At 42.3% G+C, this 19,720-nt stretch overlaps 1 protein-coding gene across 4 annotated transcripts in view; it reads left to right on the top strand.

Annotated features, from left to right (window-relative positions):
* Positions 1-19,212, top strand: part of LOC110485288 (zinc finger protein 239) — a 39,812-nt gene extending 20,600 nt beyond the window's left edge. Inside the window, exons 1-5 of one of the 4 annotated variants that reach the window (XM_036939286.1) lie at positions 1,038-2,263; positions 10,364-10,544; positions 10,941-11,569; positions 13,960-14,013; positions 17,484-19,212. In XM_036939286.1, the coding sequence (XP_036795181.1) occupies positions 2,222-2,263; positions 10,364-10,544; positions 10,941-11,569; positions 13,960-14,013; positions 17,484-17,621 (1,044 nt within the window). In that variant the 5' untranslated portion in view covers positions 1,038-2,221 and the 3' untranslated portion in view covers positions 17,622-19,212. Of the gene's footprint in view, positions 1-1,037; positions 2,264-10,363; positions 10,545-10,940; positions 12,402-13,959; positions 14,014-17,483 lie in introns of those variants that run through there. The other 3 variants (XM_036939287.1, XM_036939279.1, XM_036939280.1) reach the window with 3 other exon arrangements.
* The last annotated feature ends 508 nt before the right edge of the window (positions 19,213-19,720 follow it).

The raw sequence follows: 19,720 nt of genomic DNA, 5'->3' as shown, positions 1-19,720 counted from the left end.
TCACTATTTCTATTCATCCCTCCATCCCTCAGTTTGCCCATAGGGTAAAACCCCTATGACAACGTCAGCATACAGTACATCAGGTTATTACTCATGTTTACCCTTTAATCATATATCATTAGAAATATTAGATTCATAGCTGTCCATCAGACACATCTTCAGAATGTTCAAATCAACAGAAATGTGAACTTTTAAATCTAGGATGCATATCAGAATTGCCTGTCATTGCTTTAAAAATAAAAATGATACATTTTTAACTTGATTTGACAAGTGGTTCTGAAACGCCATAAAAATTACCTTTAAAAAGTGGCCAGGCCTCGGACGGGGAGAACCCCAAACCGCACCCCCACCCCATCATTGGCTACCACCTCCACCCTGATCTCCACTCTTCAGAGGTCACTCCATGCCTCAGGACTTTGATGTCAACATAAGAGCGAGAAAAAGATTCAAATAGACAAACATACTTTGATAATGTAATGTATTTATCAGATTGACGAAACAAGACAAAAATACACATTTGGAAAATGAGAAGATCATTGAAGCAAATTAAAAAGAGTAAGGGATCAAGTATGGACTGTTGCCAGAAGAATGTGAAGAGTGAAGAACATTTTGACTCTGACTCCAATATTACGTGATGCTAAAGACCCATAATTGTATCAATGAATCTAGTCAAGGTAACAAGCCTTGAGTCACCACTCAGAATACTATAATATGCAAGTGTCTAGGTTTACCATTATGCATTTATTAAAAGACTAAAGGGACAAGAGCTAATATCTTGCAATCAATAATCTAGCATTAAAGGTAAGAATCTCTGGATTAACTATCTAATATTAGCTAATTGTAGTAATGAATAAATTGGCTACATTTCTTTAAATTGACAATTCTGTGACCTGTCATGGGCAAGATTTGAAATGACAATACCTGTCAGCTGGAGATGATGTGCAGGAGCTTTTAAGGAGTTGTTGTCTTGCATGATGTCTGCTGTTATGCTAGTTAGCATTTGATGGGGGGAGGTACTTCCCGTATAAACACAAGCTCCCTTCCTTGACTACTTCCTTCCAGCAGTGTGTATCAGGGACATTCCTAGATGTGAGAAGTGTGCAGGAGGACCTGAGAGAAAGGAATGTGTAGTATTGATGTAAAAAGTTGTGTGTATAAACTGTAGGGGTACACATGGTGCTGGAGATCAGATGTGTCCGGTGAGAGAAAGACAGGTTGAGGTTACCAGGATCACAGTAGTGTAGAAGGTGTTGTATGCTGAGGCAGTGAAGAGAGTAGCAGAGGAAGATGGGTCCAGGGTGAAGGATCCTGAGAGGATACCTGTGATTAGGCGGAGGTCAATAGAGAGTGATAGGAATGACATGCTACAGAAAGGTTGTTTTGTTTTAATAGCCATGGTTGTCAACTGTACCACAGTAATAGAATGTAAAACAGAGTGGATAGATGTTGTGGTGGCAGCTGTTGAGAAGTACTTGGGTGTACAATATTTTACTGCAGAGTTACAAGGTGTTTTGAAGGATAATATCCCATCCTCCCAGGCTGTTGGCCTGGTGTAGGATCAGAGGGCCAAAGATGTGGAATAATTATGAAGTTTTAATGGGTGTAGGGTTAGTTGGCTGGGCAATTTGTCACGAAGTGTAATGAAAATAGTAAGCTGATAAAAAAGACAAATCAGTAGGTGGCAGCATGCACCAATAATAATTGTATGCAAACCGCCATAATACCGAAGAAGAAGACGTTTTGTTGCTTTTCAACAGCCCTTCTCGCAGGAAGTGTGAATGCCCTAACATCTAGCACGGTTGCATTGCTGTAAAATTCCACTGAGGACGTCGGATTGAACATACATTGGGTTTTACTGGTTCGCTGCACGGATAGCGCTGCTGTAATCAGTCTGGTATTTTATAGGCTTCCTTTACTGGACCTTAGTTTTAATTGTCTATCTGGACTCTTGAAGAGGACGTTGTTCCAACAGACTCTCGGGTAGAGTTAGACGATAACAGATAACAGGATTCTTGGTGAATAGGGCTTTAAACGTTTTTACTTTAATAGATCAGGTCAAATCTATGTGAGATTAGCCTACATCACATTTATTTGTCACCACTAAAGTTTTGATATTGAAAAGGACGTCTGATCGCTCTGATCTGGCTGTTTTTTTTTAAAAAATCTGAATTCTGCAACAAAGAAAGTAACTGTAGTGTAGGCTAGCTACAGATTTACTGTCATGTTTTTATTTGAAGAAAGAATAGCTTCCACGATGGATCGGGTAAGTTTGGTTTACTTTTATTAACAATTTGCTTACTGTGGTGTATAACATGTCTAGGCCTAGTTGTCATCTTCTGACCTTCCAAATCCATGTGTTTCATTTGAACAGCTGGACAAAATAAACAATTGTGGAAATTGTGGAAAACGAGGGATATTTTGTCTTAGCCTAAAGCACACAGATTGATACAAGGCAATGGCAGGTTAAGTCAGAACCATGGAGAAATGAGCCTACATCTTGCAGTAACGGTGTGTGGGTAAAGTCACCGGGAAGCCAAGGCAGAAAAATAGCCATATTACAACCTGTGTGTTGTGATAATTGTGTTTGCTCTATAACCTGTTAGTTCATATGCCTTGACACAGCCGAGACAAGAATACAGTGGCAGAATAAATTCAACCACAACCTTTTCAATCATAAAACCGGTGAAACCCACAAAACATTTTGTATTTAACAAACAGTTGCATGACCTACAGCATGGTCAAGCCAATTAATGTTTCCGACATTTTCGAACTACTAAATAACTATTGATTTAGTTACCGCAAGTCACAAAGAAAACGGGCTGCCTGCACTACCTCAGGTGCACATTTCTGTCCATTACGAACCAATGATGTCAAATCAAAGTTTATTTGTCACGTGCGCCAAATACAACAGGTGTAGACAATACAATGAAATGCTTACTTACAGGCTCTAGCCAAAATATTAGGTGAACAATAGGTAAATAAAACAACAGTAAAAAGACAGTTGAAAATAACAGTAGCAAGGCTATATACAGACACTGGTTAGTCAGGCTGATTTGAGGTAGAATGTTCATGTAGATATGGTTAAGTGGCTATGCAGATATGATGAACAGAGAGTGGCAGTAGCGTAAAGGAGGGGTTGGTGGGTGGAGGGACACAATGCAGATAGTCTGGGTAGCCAATGTGCGGGAGCACTGGTTGGTCAGGCCAATTGAGGTCGTATGTACATGAATGTATAGTTCAAGTGACTATGCATATAAGATAAACAGAGTAGCAGCAGCGTAAAAGAGGGGTTGGGGGCACACAATGTAAATAGTCCAGGTTGCCATTTGATTACCTGTTCAGGAGTCTATTGGCTTTTGGGTAAAAACTGTTGAGAAGCCTTTTTGTCGTAGACTTGGCACTCCGGTACTGCTTGCCATGCGGTAGCAGAGAGAACACTCTATGACTGGGGTGGCTGGGGTCTTTGACTATTTTTATGGCCTTTTTCTGACACTGCCTGGTGTAGAGGTCCTGGATGGCAGGCAGCTTTGCCCCAATGATGTACTGGGCCGTATGCACTATCCTCTGTAGTGCCTTGCGGTCGGAGGCCGAGCAATTGCCGTGCCAGGCAGTGATGCAACCTGTCAGGATACTCTCGATGTTGCAGCTGTAGAACCTTTTGAGGATCTGAGGACCCATGCCAAATCTTTAGTTTGCTGAGGGGAAATAGGCTTTGTCGTGCCCTCTTCACGACTGTCTTGGTGTGTTTGGACCATTCTAGTTTGTTGATGTGGACACCAAGGAACTTGAAGCTCTCAACCTGCTCCACTACAGCCCCGTCGATGAGAATGGGGACGTGCTCGGTCCTCCTTTTCCTGTAGTCCACAATCATCTCTTTAGTCTTGGTTACGTTGTGCTACCCTTTTTGTAGCATTTCTGATGTAGCTGAAAATAAATTAGTAATATCTCAGTTCTATCTAAAGGGTCAGCAACTTGGTTGCTTGGTAACAATACAGCTGCTATTAGCAAACGTTAGCTTTCTTGTCCAAAGTCCAGCAGCTAGCCTCTGTAGCTAACGAACAGGCAAAGAAAGGTAACTAACTGTAATTGTTTATTGAAGGTTTGTTACACAAATGACTTCAGCCATTAGTTAGCCAGCAGACAAGAACTGGTGACAACAATAGCTAGTTCATGTCTAAACGGCAGTCCTAACGTTACATTTTTTTTCTCCACAAAACATAATTAGCTAGCTACATCAGTTAAACAAAATTGTCATGCAGCTACCTTATAATGCATTCCATGGACTTTTTCAACATGTCGTGGTAATTATTCTAATCAAAAGGAGAGACTTTTATATTTCTACAAAAACATCCAACTTTATTAATAATTACTGCAGTAATGGAGGGTTAAGGGTCACCAGATGGTATAGAGCAAAAAGCCCAAATAAGCAGGGTTAGGTTACTACTTTTTATAGTCCTCCTGAGTCCTCATAAGTAACAGATTTGTGAAATTACACAAGGGTACAGACAGTAACAGACAGCAAGATTTACATGGCGCCAAATGTCTGTCTCGGTCATTTACTGCTTGTCGTATTATAATTTATGTATAAACATGGGACACTGGGTCCTTCCCACAACAGATGAAGTCCAGTGTCCATTTGCGATGTGGAAGAGAAACTGGAGGGAGAGTTCCCCTGGCCCTGGCAGACCAGCATTTCACACAGACACCAATCATGCAGTGGAATGTAGTCTTTAGGTCTTATCACCAAGGCATCATAAATCAACTGCCAGCATTAAGCCTCAGAGGCTCCTCTCAGGCCAACAGACAGTGTGAAAGTACTAATTGAAGAATATTCTAATAAAAGGTCATTTGAATAACAATGTTGTAATTTATACCACAAACACTAGCTAGCTACTCCATAGTCCAAGCTATGGTAAACGCTAGCTAGCTACTCCATAGTCCAAGCTATGGTAAGATCTTGCCATTTTTCACTGTCAGACAGGACATAACTCAAACTGTAGCTGAGAAAACAAATCAAGTCAGATTGTATTGGTCCATGCACATACTTATCAGATCTTATTGAGGGTGTAGTTAAATCCTTGTGTTCCTAGTTCCAACAGTGCAGTAACATCTAACAATTCACAACAATAACGTTACACATCTAAAGGAATGGAATTCAGAAATATATAAATATCAGTCCAGAGTATAAATACAGTACATTCATAAGTATGTGGACACCCCTTCAAATTATTGGATTTGGCTATTTCAGCCACACCCGTTGCTGACAGGTGAATAAAATTGAGCACACAGCCATGCAATCTCCATAGACAAATATTGGCAGTAGAATGGCCTTACTGAAGACCTCGGTGACTTTCAACGTGGCATCACCATAGGATGCCACCTGTCCAACATGTCAGTATGCCAAATTTCTGCCCTGCTAGAGCTTCCCCGGTTAACTGTAAGTGCTGTTATTGTGACGTAGAAACATCGAGGATTAACACTGGCTCCATGGAGAACTGGTACGCCACACAATATCTGAGTCTGACCGCCGAGGACTAAAGCGCATAGCCTGTAAAAATCATCTCTTTTGCAACCCTCCCTACCGAGTTCCAAACTGCCTCTGGACGCAACGTCAGCACAATAACTGTTCGTCTGGAGTTTCATGAAATGGCTTTCCATAGCTGAGCAGCTGCACACAAGCCTAAAATCACCATGCGCAATGCCAAGCGTCGGCTGGAGTGGTGTAAGGCTCACCGCCGAACGACAAATCTGGGTTTGGCAGGGGGGAGAATGCTGCCTGCTGTAATACATATTGCCAACTGTGAAGTTTGGTGGAGGAGGAATAATTGGCAGGAACCAAGGATTATTTAACATTTAGAAAATATGAACATTTTCTCTTCACATGATAACATTTTCCATCACAGGACGTAGAGACATTATGTGGATGGAATATTTACTATATCTGTAGAATACGTAGGATCTAATAGTGTGTGTGTGCGCAGTGCTGTGAAAACGTATTTGCCCCCTTCCTGATTTCTTATTTTTTTGCACATTTGTCACACTTAAATGTTTCAGATCATCAAACAACTTTAAATATTACACAAATAACCCAAGTAAACACAAAATGCATTTTAAGTGATGATTTCATTTATTAAGGGAAAAAAGCTATGCGAACCTTCATGGCTTATGTGAAAAAGCAATTGCCCCCTAAACCTAATAATTGGTTATGCCACCCTCGGCAGCAACAACTGCAATCAAGCATTTGAGATAACTGGCAATGAGTCTTTCACATCGTTGTGGAGGAATTTTGGCCTACTCTTCTTTGCAGAATTGTTTTAATTCAGCCACATTGGAGGGTTTTTTAGCATGAACCGCATTTAAGGTCACGCCACAGCATCTCAATCGGATTCAAGTCCGGACTTTGAGTGGGCCACTCCAAAACCTTCATTTTTGTTTTTTTAAGCCATTCAGAGATGGACTTCCTCTGATTTAGTTAAACTCCAAAGGGATTTGGAGTTTCCTTCATTAAACAGTCCAAAATCACATTACACAATTTCACAAACAGTATCATCCTCACTCATTCATCTTATACAACAATTAGATGTAAGTCTCATATCTGAGGCTATTGTATAAACAGCGTTATGGTAATGTGGCCGTATTGTTTCACAAAATTGTACCATTATGGACCAGTTCGTAGCTGGATTCTTCACCGATCTTTTATATTCTTTATACAAAAGAAATTCCTTTGTTCTCTCTATGAAAATTCACTCTCTCTCTCTATACTGTGGCCATGAGAAGATAATCTCCTCCAGGAATTTACGACCTCTCTGACCACAGCAGCCTAGTTGTAGGAGACAGAGAGAGGGGGATGGTGCTGGCAGGGGGATGGTGCTGGCAGGGGGATGGTGCTGGCAGGGGGGGTGGTGCTGGCAGGGGGGGTGGTGCTGGCAGGGGGGTGGTGCTGGCAGGGGGGTGGTGCTGGCAAGGGGGTGGTGCTGGCAAGGGGGTGGTGCTGGCAGGGGGGGTGGTGCTGGCAGGGGGGGTGGTGCTGGCAGGGGGGTGGTGCTGGCAGGGGGGGTGGTGCTGGCAGGGGGGGTGGTGCTGGCAGGGGGGTGGTGCTGGCAGGGGGGGTGGTGCTGGCAGGGGGGGTGGTGCTGGCAAGGGGGTGGTGCTGGCAGGGGGGTGGTGCTGGCAGGGGGGGTGGTGCTGGCAGGGGGGGTGGTGCTGGCAGGGGGGGTGGTGCTGGCAGGGGGGGTGGTGCTGGCAGGGGGGGTGGTGCTGGCAGGGGGATGGTGCTGTTAGGGGGATGGTGCAGAGCTGTGTCCAAAGAGGGCAAAGTCATGACACTGCCATGGATGCTATTTTTGCCCAGTGTCTTTCTTAAGGTCAGTGTTCATGACTCAACCATAACTGAGGAAAGTGAGGCCTGCAGTTCTTTTAGATGTTGATGTGGGTCCTTTTGTGACCTCTTGGATGAGTCGTCGCTGCGCTCTTGGGGTAATTTTGGAAGGCTGGCCACTCCTGGGAAGGTACACCACTGTTCCAAATTCTCCATGTGTGAATAATGTCTCTCACCGTGGTTCGCTGGAGTCCCACAGCTTTAGAAATGGCTTTGTAACCCTTTCCAGACTGATAGATGTCAATGACTTTGTTTCTCATCTGTTCCTGAATTTCTTTGGATCGCGGCATGATGTCTTACTTTTTGAGATCTTTTGACCTACTTCACTTTGTCAGACAGGTTCTATTGAAGTGATTTATTGATTCAACAGGTCTGGCAGTAATCAGGCCTGGGTGTGGCTCGTGAAATTTAACTCAGCTTTCCAATGTGATTAACCACAGTTAATTCATGATGTAACTAATGGGGGCAATTACTTTGTCACATAGAGCCATGAGAGTTCGGATAGCTTTTTTCCCTTAGTAAATAAAATGATCACTTAAACTGAATTTTGTGTTTACTTGGGTTATCTTTGTATAATATTACAATTAGTTTGATCTGAAACATTTAAGTGTGACAAAAAAATAAGAAATCAGGAAGGGGGCAAATACTTTTTCACAGCACAGTATATATACAGGACTAGTTGAATAGGATGGACTTGACTAGAATACAGGACTAGTTGAATAGGATGGACTTGACTAGAATACAGGACTAGTTGAATAGGATGGACTTGACTAGAATACAGGACTAGTTGAATAGGATGGACTAGAATACAGTATATACAGGACTAGTTGAATAGGATGGACTAGAATACAGTATATACAGGACTAGTTGAATAGGATGGACTAGAATACAGTATATACAGGACTAGTTGAATAGGATGGACTAGAATACAGTATATACAGGACTAGTTGAATAGGATGGACTTCACTAGAATACAGTATATACAGGACTAGTTGAATAGGATGGACTTGACTAGAATACAGTATATACAGGACTAGTTGAATAGGATGGACTTGACTAGAATACAGGACTAGTTGAATAGGATGGACTTGACTAGAATACAGTATATACAGGACTGGTTGAATAGGATGGCCTTGACTAGAATACAGTATATACAGGACTAGTTGAATAGGATGGCCTTGACTAGAATACAGGACTAGTTGAATAGGATGGCCTTGACTAGAATGCAGTATATACAGGACTAGTTGAATAGGATGGCCTTGACTAGAATACAGTATATACAGGACTAGTTGAATAGGATGGACTTGACTAGAATACAGGACTAGTTGAATAGGATGGCCTTGACTAGAATACAGGACTAGTTGAATAGGATGGCCTTGACTAGAATGCAGGACTAGTTGAATAGGATGGACTAGAATACAGTATATACAGGACTAGTTGAATAGGATGGACTTGACTAGAATACAGTATATACAGGACTAGTTGAATAGGATGGACTTGACTAGAATACAGGACTGGTTGAATAGGATGGACTTGACTAGAATACAGTATATACAGGACTAGTTGAATAGGATGGACTTGACTAGAATACAGGACTGGTTGAATAGGATGGACTTGACTAGAATACAGTATATACAGGACTAGTTGAATAGGATGGACTAGAATACAGTATATACAGCTATAGTTGAATAGGATGGACTTGACTAGAATACAGTATATACAGGACTAGTTGAATAGGATGGACTTCACTAGAATACAGTATATACAGGACTAGTTGAATAGGATGGACTTGACTAGAATACAGTATATACAGGACTAGTTGAATAGGATGGACTTGACTAGAATACAGTATATACAGGACTAGTTGAATAGGATGGACTTGACTAGAATACAGTATATACAGGACTAGTTGAATAGGATGGACTAGAATACAGTATATACAGGACTAGTTGAATAGGATGGACTTGACTAGAATACAGTATATACAGGACTAGTTGAATAGGATGGACCTGACTAGAATACAGTATATACATATGAAGTGGGTAAAACAGGATGTAAACATTATTAAAGTGACCAGTGTTCCATGTCTATGTACAAATCGCAGCAGTCTCTAAGGTGCATGGTAGCGCAACCGGGTGGTAGTCAGCTAGTGACAAGTTCAGGGCAGGGTACTGGGTGGAGGCCGGCTAGTGATGGCTATATAACAGTTTGATGGCCTTGAGAGAGAAGCTGTACTGACCTCGCCTTCTGGATGATAGTGGTGTGAACAGGCGGTGGCTCGGGTGGTTGATGAACGTGATGATCTTTTTGGCCAACCTGTGACATTGGGTGCTGTCAGTGTCTTGGAGGGCAGGCATTGTGCCCCGGTGATGCATTGGGCAGACCGCACCACCCTCTGGAGAGCCCTGAAGTTGTGAATGGTGCAGTTACCATACCAGGCGGTGATTCAGCCAGACAAGATGCTCTCAATGGTGCATCTGTAAAAGTTTGTGGGTCTTAGGGGCCAAGCTGAATTTCTTCAGCCTCCTGAGGTTGAAGAGGTGCTGTTCAGTCTTCTTCACCACACTGTCTGTGTGGATGGAAATCTTGCTTGTTTGTAGGTGACCAAATACTTATTTTCCACCATAATTTGCAAATAAATTCATAAAAAATCCTACAATGTGATTTTCTGGATTTTTTTCCCCTCATTTTGTCTGTCATAGTTGAAGTGTACCTATGATGAAAATTACAGGCCCCTTTTTAAGTGGGAGAGCTTGCACAATTGGTGGCTGACTAAATACTTTTTTGCCCCACTGTATATATACCACTTCCATATGAAAAATCTGCCAAAGTGATTGAAAATGTTGTGGAAAGTAGTGATCAGTGATGCCCTTCAGGAGAAATGCGATATTACAAGTATGCACCAATCAATCAGAGATTCAGACTAAAGTAATAAAATGTTTGGTCTAATGATATTCCATGTACAATACTTCCTGTGGTCACCAGGACAAAGCTAGTCCGTCCCCCTCCAACCTGCCGGAGTCCCCTGGTCACAACTCTCCTGGTAGCGCCTTACTGCTGGATCTGAAGAGGGTGTCTGTGTGGCTGGTCGACTGCAGGAAAACAGCAGGGCAGAGTGGAACTGTGAGAGAAGGACACGAGGAGGAGGGAGATTTGATTTCATCAAGTAAGAACAATGGGGTGTGTGGATGAAACTACAATCTGATTCTGCAACTTCTGTTAATTCATTCATAAACAGTAAACACTCAGTGGCCAGTAAATTATCGATCGTTTTGTGAATGGAGGGGGTGTACCTAATAAACTGACCAATGAGTGTATATTGATGATAAAGACAGCAGGTTGTCTAGTAGTTAAAAGCATTGGGCCACTAATCGAAAAGTTGCTTGTTAAAATCTCTGAGCCAACTAGGTAAAAAAATCTGTCTGTGTGCCCTTGAGAAAGGTACAAAACCCTAAATGCTCCTGTAAAGTCGCTCTAGAGAAAAGCGTCTGCTAAATAACAAAAAGAAAGTGTTTATGGCCCATATTTCCAAAACCTATTATTCAGTGTCTTTGTTTCACAGGTGACACCCCTAACCGTCATTCTCTCAGTGGGAGGAGCTTATCATCTGGGGAGCCTCAACAACATGTTACTGACGTGACAGAGAAGAGTCTCTCCAGATCAGAACACCTCAAGAAACACCAGCAGAGATGTAGAGGGAAGAAACCTCACCACTACTGCTCTGACTGTGGAAAGAGTTTCACAAGCCAGAGTGGCTTCATTATGCACCAGCGGATTCACACCCGAGAGAAACCGTACTGCTGCTCTCAGTGTGGGAAGTGTTTCACCTGTGCAGGAGGTCTTAAAGTACACCAAAGAATCCATACTGGAGAGAAGCCTTACAGCTGCCCAGAATGTGGGAAGTGTTTTACTGCTTCTAACGCCTTCAAATATCATTTGCGAATTCATACAGGGGAGCGGCCTTACCCCTGCCTTGATTGTGGAAAGAGCTTCAACCAGTCATGCAACCTGACGACACACAAGCTAACACACACTGGAGTGAAGCCTTATAGCTGTGATCAGTGTGGGAAGAGCTTCAATCAGGCAGTCCACCTGACCACACACAAGCTAGCACACACTGGAGTGAAGCCTTACAGCTGTGATCAGTGTGGGAAGAGCTTTGCTGTAGCTTCCACACTGAATAGACACCAGGTAACACACACAGGAGTTAAGCCTTATAGCTGTGATCACTGTGGGAAGAGCTTCTCTGTAGTTTCCTCCCTGATTAGACACCAGGCAACACACACTGGAGAGAGAACTTTTGTCTGTCTATGTGGGAAGAGCTTTGCTCTAGCTTCCACCCTGACTACACATCAGCGAACACATACTGGAGAAAAGCCTTATAGCTGTGATCAGTGTGGGAAGAGCTTTGCTGTATCAGAAAAACTAACTATACACCAGCGAACACACACAGGAGAAAAGCCTTATAGCTGTGATCAGTGTGGGAAGAGCTTCAGTCAATCAGTACACCTGAATACACACCAGCGAACACACACAGGAGAGAATCCTTATAGCTGTGATCAGTGTGGGAAGAGCTTCAGTCAATCAGTACACCTGAATTCACACCAGCGAACACACACAGGAGAGAAACCTTACAGCTGTGAGCATTGTGGAAAGAGTTTCAGTCAATCAGGGAGCCTAAATTCACACCAGCGAACACACACTGGAGAGAAACCCCATGTCTGTTTTTGTGGGAAGAGCTTTGCTCATTTAGGGCCAATGAAAAAACATCAGAAAGCTAAAATGTGCCATATTTCCTCTCCCTCCTATCTGACACCGGTTCCAGATCCCTAAATAAAGGATCAATAGAAAACATATATTGAACAGTCATATCCATCTCTTTCTTGCTCTGCTTTCTTAACACTGAACAAGGCAGGTCCTACAGGCCCTAGTTTTGTCGCACCTTGACCACTGTTCAGTCGTGTGGTGAGATGCCACTAAAAAGGACTTAGGAAAATTGCATTTGGCTCAGAACAGGGCAGCACGGCTGACCCTTAGATGTACACAGAGAGATAATATTAATAATATGCATATCAATCTCTCCTTGCTCAAAGTGGAGGAGAGATTGACTTCCTCACTGCTTGTATTTATGAGAGGTATTAACATGTTAAATGCACCGAGCTGTCTGTTTGAACTACTGGCACACAGCTCGGACACCCATGCATACCTTACAAGACATGCCACAGGAGGTCTCTTCACAGTCCGCAAGTCCAGAACAGACTATGGGAAGCGCACAGTACTACATAGAGCCATGACTACATAGAACTCTATTCCACAGTACTACATAGAGCCATGACTACATAGAACTCTATTCCACAGTACTACATAGAGCCATGACTACATAGAACTCTATTCCACAGTACTACATAGAGCCATGACTACATAGAACTCTATTCCACAGTACTACATAGAGCCATGACTACATAGAACTCTATTCCACATCAAATAACTGATGCAGTAAAATTAGATTTAAAAAGCAGATTAAAGCAACACAGACACACGATAACACACACACGATAACACAGACACGCGATAACATACACACACGATAACACAGACACGCGATAACACAGACACGCGATAAATACACACGCGAAAACACAGACACGCGATAACACAGACACGCGATAACACAGACACGCGATAACACAGACACGCGATAACATACACACACACGATAACAGACACGCGATAACACAGACACGCGATAACACAGACACGCAATAACACAGACACGCAATAACACACACAGGCGATAACATACACACACGATAACAGACACGCGATAACACAGACACGCGATAACACAGACACGCGATAACACAGACACGCGATAACACACACAGGCGATAACATACACACACGATAACATACACACACGATAACATACACACGGATTTAGTACTGTAGATATGTGGCAGTGGTGGAGTAGGGCCCTGATGGCACACAGTGTGTTGTGAAATCTGTTAATATTTTGTAATAATTTTTTTAATTGTATAAACTGCCTTAATCTCATTTGTCTCGAGGCTTAAAAATCCATTTTTAACCTGTCTCCTCCCCTTCATCTACATTGATTTGAAGTGGCTTTAACAAGTGACATCCATAAGTGATCACATCTTTCACTTGGATTCACCTGTTCAGTCTATGTCATGGAAAGAGCAGGTGTTCCTAATGTTTTGTCCACTCAGTGTATGTCCATTAATATGTTATGAATATATTGTGTCATAAAAATGTTGAAATTCCTCACTACATGTAACTATGAGTGTTTCTGTATCTCACTTGTAGAAACGGGCTTGCTACATTTTCTGGTTGTAAGCAAATCACAATATCCAGAATTCATAGCGATTTCAGGACTTGGAGAACCGCCCTGTGAAGGTTTATCCAGTTGATGTGAGAAAAATGTATGTTTGTAGCCATCACTTTCAACTAGAGGATTTTGAAACAGAACTGAATTCTCAACTCTTGGGGTTGCCATGTCGGGTGAACGTTGAAAAGTGATTCTATTCTATCAAATTATTTTTTTCCTCTCTTTCATCTCAAAGATGAAGGCATCCAGTCAGCTAACATCAGCACAGCAGAAAAGAGGACAATCTGAGGTACCTAACGAACTACATTTGTATATCTAAACCAATATCTAGCTAGCTTTCCTGATACACTGGCTAGACATTCCAAAGCATATCAATGTAATTAGCCAGCTGTTATCTGGCTATGTGATTTGTAACTTTGCAAGCTCGTTAGGTATTAGTAAGGAGGGGATTATGTGGGTGACTGACTGGTGTGGGGGGGGGGGAGAGAAGCATCATCCTCAGTGACTTTTCAGAAAAAAAAAATTAAAAACATTTTAAGTTATCCTTTTTAGATAAAAAACTATACTAAATATAATCATGTTACCAAGTAATGTATTAAAACATACTATTTTGCAATGAAGGTCTACAGTAGCCTCATCAGCACTCTGTAGGGTAGCACCATGGTGTAGCTGGAAGACAGCTAGCTCCGTCCTCCTCTGGGTACAATGACTTCAATACAAAACCTAGGAGGCTCATGGTTCTCACCCCCATCCATAGACTTACACAGTAATTATTACAACTTCTGGAGGACGTCCTCCAACCTATCAGACCTCTTGCAGCATGAACTGACATGGGGTCGTGTGTTTTGGGGTCGTGTGTAGGGGCAGCTGCTGAAAAGTAGGGGCAGCTGCTGAAAAGTACCTGGGTGTACAAGATTTTACTGCAGAAGAGTTAATAGATGTTTTGAGATGTCAAAATATATATATATATATATATAAAAAATATATATATTCTGAAATAATGGTAGAGTTGGTTGGTGGTGCAATTAAATGTGTGTGTCACATGTTACGTGATTGAAAACACCTACTACTGTAGAGTAAAGTATCCACTTTTTGGCCTATCCCTCTGTACTGGTATATCTCTACTCTCACCACTCCTCCCCCTTAACCCATCTTCCTTTACTTTCTTCACTGCCTCAGCATATGACAACTTCTGCTCTACTCTAACCCTGGAAACCTCAACCCGCCTCTCTCGCACGGGACATTTCTGATCCCCAGCTCCATGGGCACCCCTACAATTAACACATTCCACTACTTTCCCCAATGCTACACATTCCTTTGTCTCATGCCCTTCTGCACACTTCTCACACCTTGGACCCTCCCTACTACAAACTGCTGCCACATAGGAACACCTTGGACCCTCCCTACTACACACTGCTGCCACATAGGAACACCTTGGACCCTCCCTCCTACACACTACTGCCACATAGGAACACCTTGGACCCTCCCTACTACACACTACTGCCACATAGGAACACCTTGGACCCTCCCTACTACAAACTGCTGCCACATAGGAACACCTTGGACCCTCCCTCCTACACACTACTGCCACATAGGAACACCTTGGACCCTCCCTACTACAAACTGCTGCCACATAGGAACACCTTGGACCCTCCCTCCTGCACACTACTGCCACATAGGAACACCTTGGAACCTCCCTCCTACACACTACTGCCACATAGGAACACCTTGGACCCTCCCTACTACACACTGCTGCCACATAGGAACACCTTTCTGCCCAAAAGTAGTACAAACAATTATCACTAGACAACTTCTAGTTACCCCCTCCGATTCCACATGACCCAACTCTTTTTTCACCCACTGTGAAACCACAAATGGATCAGCCAAAAGGCAAGAGTCCACTTTTTCCATAAACTTCACTCCTACTGTCAGACTCTTCCTCATCCTCGGTCTCCGATAACTTTACTGCTCCTTCCACTTCCGATACTTCACCCTCATTCACTTCCATTTCTTCTGTCTTCAGCTCCCTCTGCTTACACTTTCTACCATTCTTCTTTGACAAACCATCTCCCTTTTCCCCCCACCATTTTTCTGACTCGAGCTCACCCTCTTCCCTCACTCTTAGACCTCTTCTCCCTCTCTTTTTCCCCACCGTTTTTATCCAACTCGAGCTCACCCTCTTCCCTCACTCTCTTAGACCTCTTTCTCCCTCTCTTTTTCCCTCCATTCCTCCTCCATTTTCCAAGTACACCTTATGATAATACTGCCGCTCCATCCCTGACACCCATCTTGTACTTTCTCTAGGGACTCCATTTTCCCCCTGACCCCACATTGACAAATTAGATTTTTTTTAGTGGATGTCTTTCTGGCTTCAAAACAAACACCACAGTCATTCGTTTTATGATTATTTCCAATCCCGTGTATCAAATGCTGGACCCACTCACCTGTTTAGCTAACCTTGCTTGCTACCATCTGTATATCTATAATCCCATTTATTAACGTTAATTGTTTCTGTAGTTAAAATAATTTATCGTCTCCAGTGTGTTGTTTTCACCTCTCTCCACTTTCCTCTCTCTCCACTTTCCTCTCTTCCTCTCTCTCCACTTTCCTCTCTTCCTCTCTCCACTTTCCTCTCTTCCTCTCTCCACTAAAAATCACATTTTATTGGTCACATACACATGGTTGGCAGATGTTAATGCGAGTGTAGAGAAATGCTTGTGCTTCTAGTTCTGACAGTGCAGTAACATCTAACAAGTAATCTAACAATTCCCCAACAACTACCTAACACACACAATTCTAAAGGGGTGAATGAGAATATGTACATATAAATGTATAGATGAGCAATGGCCAAGCGGCATAGGTAAGGTGCAATAGATGGTATAAAATACAGTATACACACGTGATAGGAGTAATGTAAGATATGTAAACATTTATTAAAGTGGCATTGTTTAAAGTGGCATTGTTTAAAGTGACTAGTGATTGGGTCTCAATGTAGGCAGCAGCCTCTCGGAGTTAGTGATTGCTGTTTAGCAGTCTGATGGCCTTGAGATTGAAAACACTGTAAACTGATGATTTTAGATGAGGATGCTGTTACAGTAACAAGTCACATTGACAAGTGAATCTTGAGCAATGTTGCATGGGGCAGAAATTGCACCAGGCTACATCCATACCTTTTACTGTAGTCTTCTACTACATGTTACAATACCCCCATAACTGATGGTTTATTCTATGTATGTACTGTATATGGATACTGAAACTATGAGACTGACATTTTTCTCAACATGCTCCAAGTGGGATAACTAGCAGCAGTAGTTCTGGTGTTTAGGTTTTTCATCACTGGTTATTTGAACAAGTCATGATTTAGCAGGTGTTACCATCTTTCACACGTTGGAAGGGGACATTCAGCCCGTATCATGAAAGAGCGGGTCGAGCTCCTCGTTACGGATCTTCTCCTTGTTCTACCATCTGTTAAACCATCTGTTTACCTAATAAACTGGCCACTGAGTGTAGATTGATAAGGGTGGCAGGTAGTCTAGTGGTTAAGAGCGTTGGGCCACTAATCGAAAGGTTGCTGGTTCGAATCTTTGAGCCGACTAGGTGAAAAATCTGTCTGTGCACCTTGAGCAAGGTACTTAATAACCCTAATTGCTCCTGTAAGTAGCTCTGAATAAGAGCTTCTGCTAAATAACAAAACAGTTAAAAAACGTGTTATCGTATTTGTTTATGGACCCACATCTATTCAATGTCTTTGTTTCACAGGGGACTCTCCTAACCGTCGCGCTCTCAGTGGGAGGGGCTTATCATCTGGGGCGCTTCAACCACATCATGTTGTTGACGAGACAGAGAAGAGTGTCTCCAGATCAGAACACCTCAAGAAACACCAGCAGAGACGTATAGGGAAGAAACCTCACCACTGCTGCTCTGACTGTGGGAAGAGTTTCACAAGCCAGAGTGGCTTCATTATTCACCAGCGTATTCACACCCGAGAGAAATCGTACTGCTGCTCTCAGTCTGGGAGAGTTTCACCTGTCCAGGAAGTCTTAAAGTACAACAAAGAATCCGTACAGGAGAGAAGCCTTACAGATGCTCAGAGTGTGGGAAGAGTTTCCCTGCTTCTCAAACCTTAAAATTGCATCTGAGAATTCAAACAGGGGAGAGGCCTTGCCTTGATTGTGGGAAAAGCTTTGCTTACACACTGGAGTGAAGCCTTATAGCTGTGATCAGTGTGGGAAGAGCTTCAATCAGTCAGGCCACCTGACACACACAGGAGACACACAGGAGAAGCCTTATAGCTGTGATAAGTGTGGGAAGACTTATGCTGTAGCTTCCATCCTGAATAGACACCACACTGGAGAGACACCTTGGATATATGTGGGAAGAGCTTTGTTAATTTAGGACCAATGAGACAACACCAAAAAGCACAAACATGGCTTATTTCATCTCCCATCTATCCAACACCAGTTTCAGATCCCTAAATAAAGTATCTATAGAAAACATCTAGTGAACAGTCATATCCATCTCCCATTCTTAAACAGTTGCTTTAGTCTGATCACCATGGTAACCTCTGTGCAGCATAATATGCAGCTCTGATCTAGGATCAGGTCTCCCCTGTGTCTATGTAATATCACACATTGATCTAAATGGATAAATGTTATCATAGAAAATGTTATAGTGAACCTGTGTGTTGGAGGGGGGGGTGATAATTATCTTCTTTCATATACTCATGATACTATTATTAAATGACATTATGTAGAATAATGTTTCAACAATAGGTGTATGTTCATGTATTCAATTAATCAATACATTCAATCCATTATCTTCTGAACAAGATGTTATGACTTTATATTTTTATAATAATATCTAAATTGATTAAAATGCTCCTTTAAAATGATCAATAATACATTGGATAATAATATCCATGAGGTCCAGGTAATAACTATGCATACTGTCTCTTGTAACAATGGTTAATATAATAACTTTTAGATTTATGTAATAAAACTGGTAAATGTAATGTCTTGTTGGTTAATATGATAACATGTTGAATTGTAGTAATAAATTACTCCATTTAATGTAATAAGTTACATTATCAGGTGAGTTACAACTTGAATAATGTGAATAATGTAATAACACCTAAATAATAATAATGTAATAACACCTAAACCAATGTTTTATGTGTTACTTCGCCAATGTTAATGCACATACCACCCTCCACCAATTACAAACCTATGCACCTGTACTAACACACAAACCTATGCACCTGTACTCACACACAAACCTATGCACCTGTACTCACACACAAACCTATGCACCTGTACTCACACACAAACCTATGCACCTGTACTCACACACAAACCTATGCACCTGTACTCACACACAAACCTATGCACTTGTACTCACACACAAACCTATGCACCTGTACTCACACACAAACCTATGCACCTGTACTCACACACAAACCTATGCACCTGCACTCACACACAAACCTATGCACCTGTACTCACACACAAACCTATGCACCTGTACTCACACACAAACCTATGCACCTGCACTCACACACAAACCTATGCACCTGCACTCACACACAAACCTATGCACATGTACTCACACACAAACCTATGCACCTGTACTCACACACAAACCTATGCACCTGTACTCACACAAACCTATGCACCTGTACTCACACACAAACCTATGCACCTGTACTCACACACAAACCTATGCACCTGTACTCACACACAAACCTATGCACCTGCACTCACACACAAACCTATGCACCTGCACTCACACACAAACCTATGCACCTGTACTCACACACAAACCTATGCACCTGTACTCACACACACAAACCTATGCACCTGTACTCACACACACAAACCTATGCACCTGCACTCACACACAAACCTATGCACCTGTACTCACACACAAACCTATGCACCTGTACTCACACACAAACCTATGCACCTGTACTCACACACAAACCTATGCACCTGTACTCA

The sequence above is a fragment of the Oncorhynchus mykiss genome, chromosome 12, assembly GCF_013265735.2.
Source record: "Oncorhynchus mykiss isolate Arlee chromosome 12, USDA_OmykA_1.1, whole genome shotgun sequence".
NCBI lineage: Eukaryota > Metazoa > Chordata > Actinopteri > Salmoniformes > Salmonidae > Oncorhynchus > Oncorhynchus mykiss.
The sequence above is the reverse complement of the archived record's forward strand: the minus strand, read 5'-3'. Positions and strand labels throughout refer to the sequence as shown.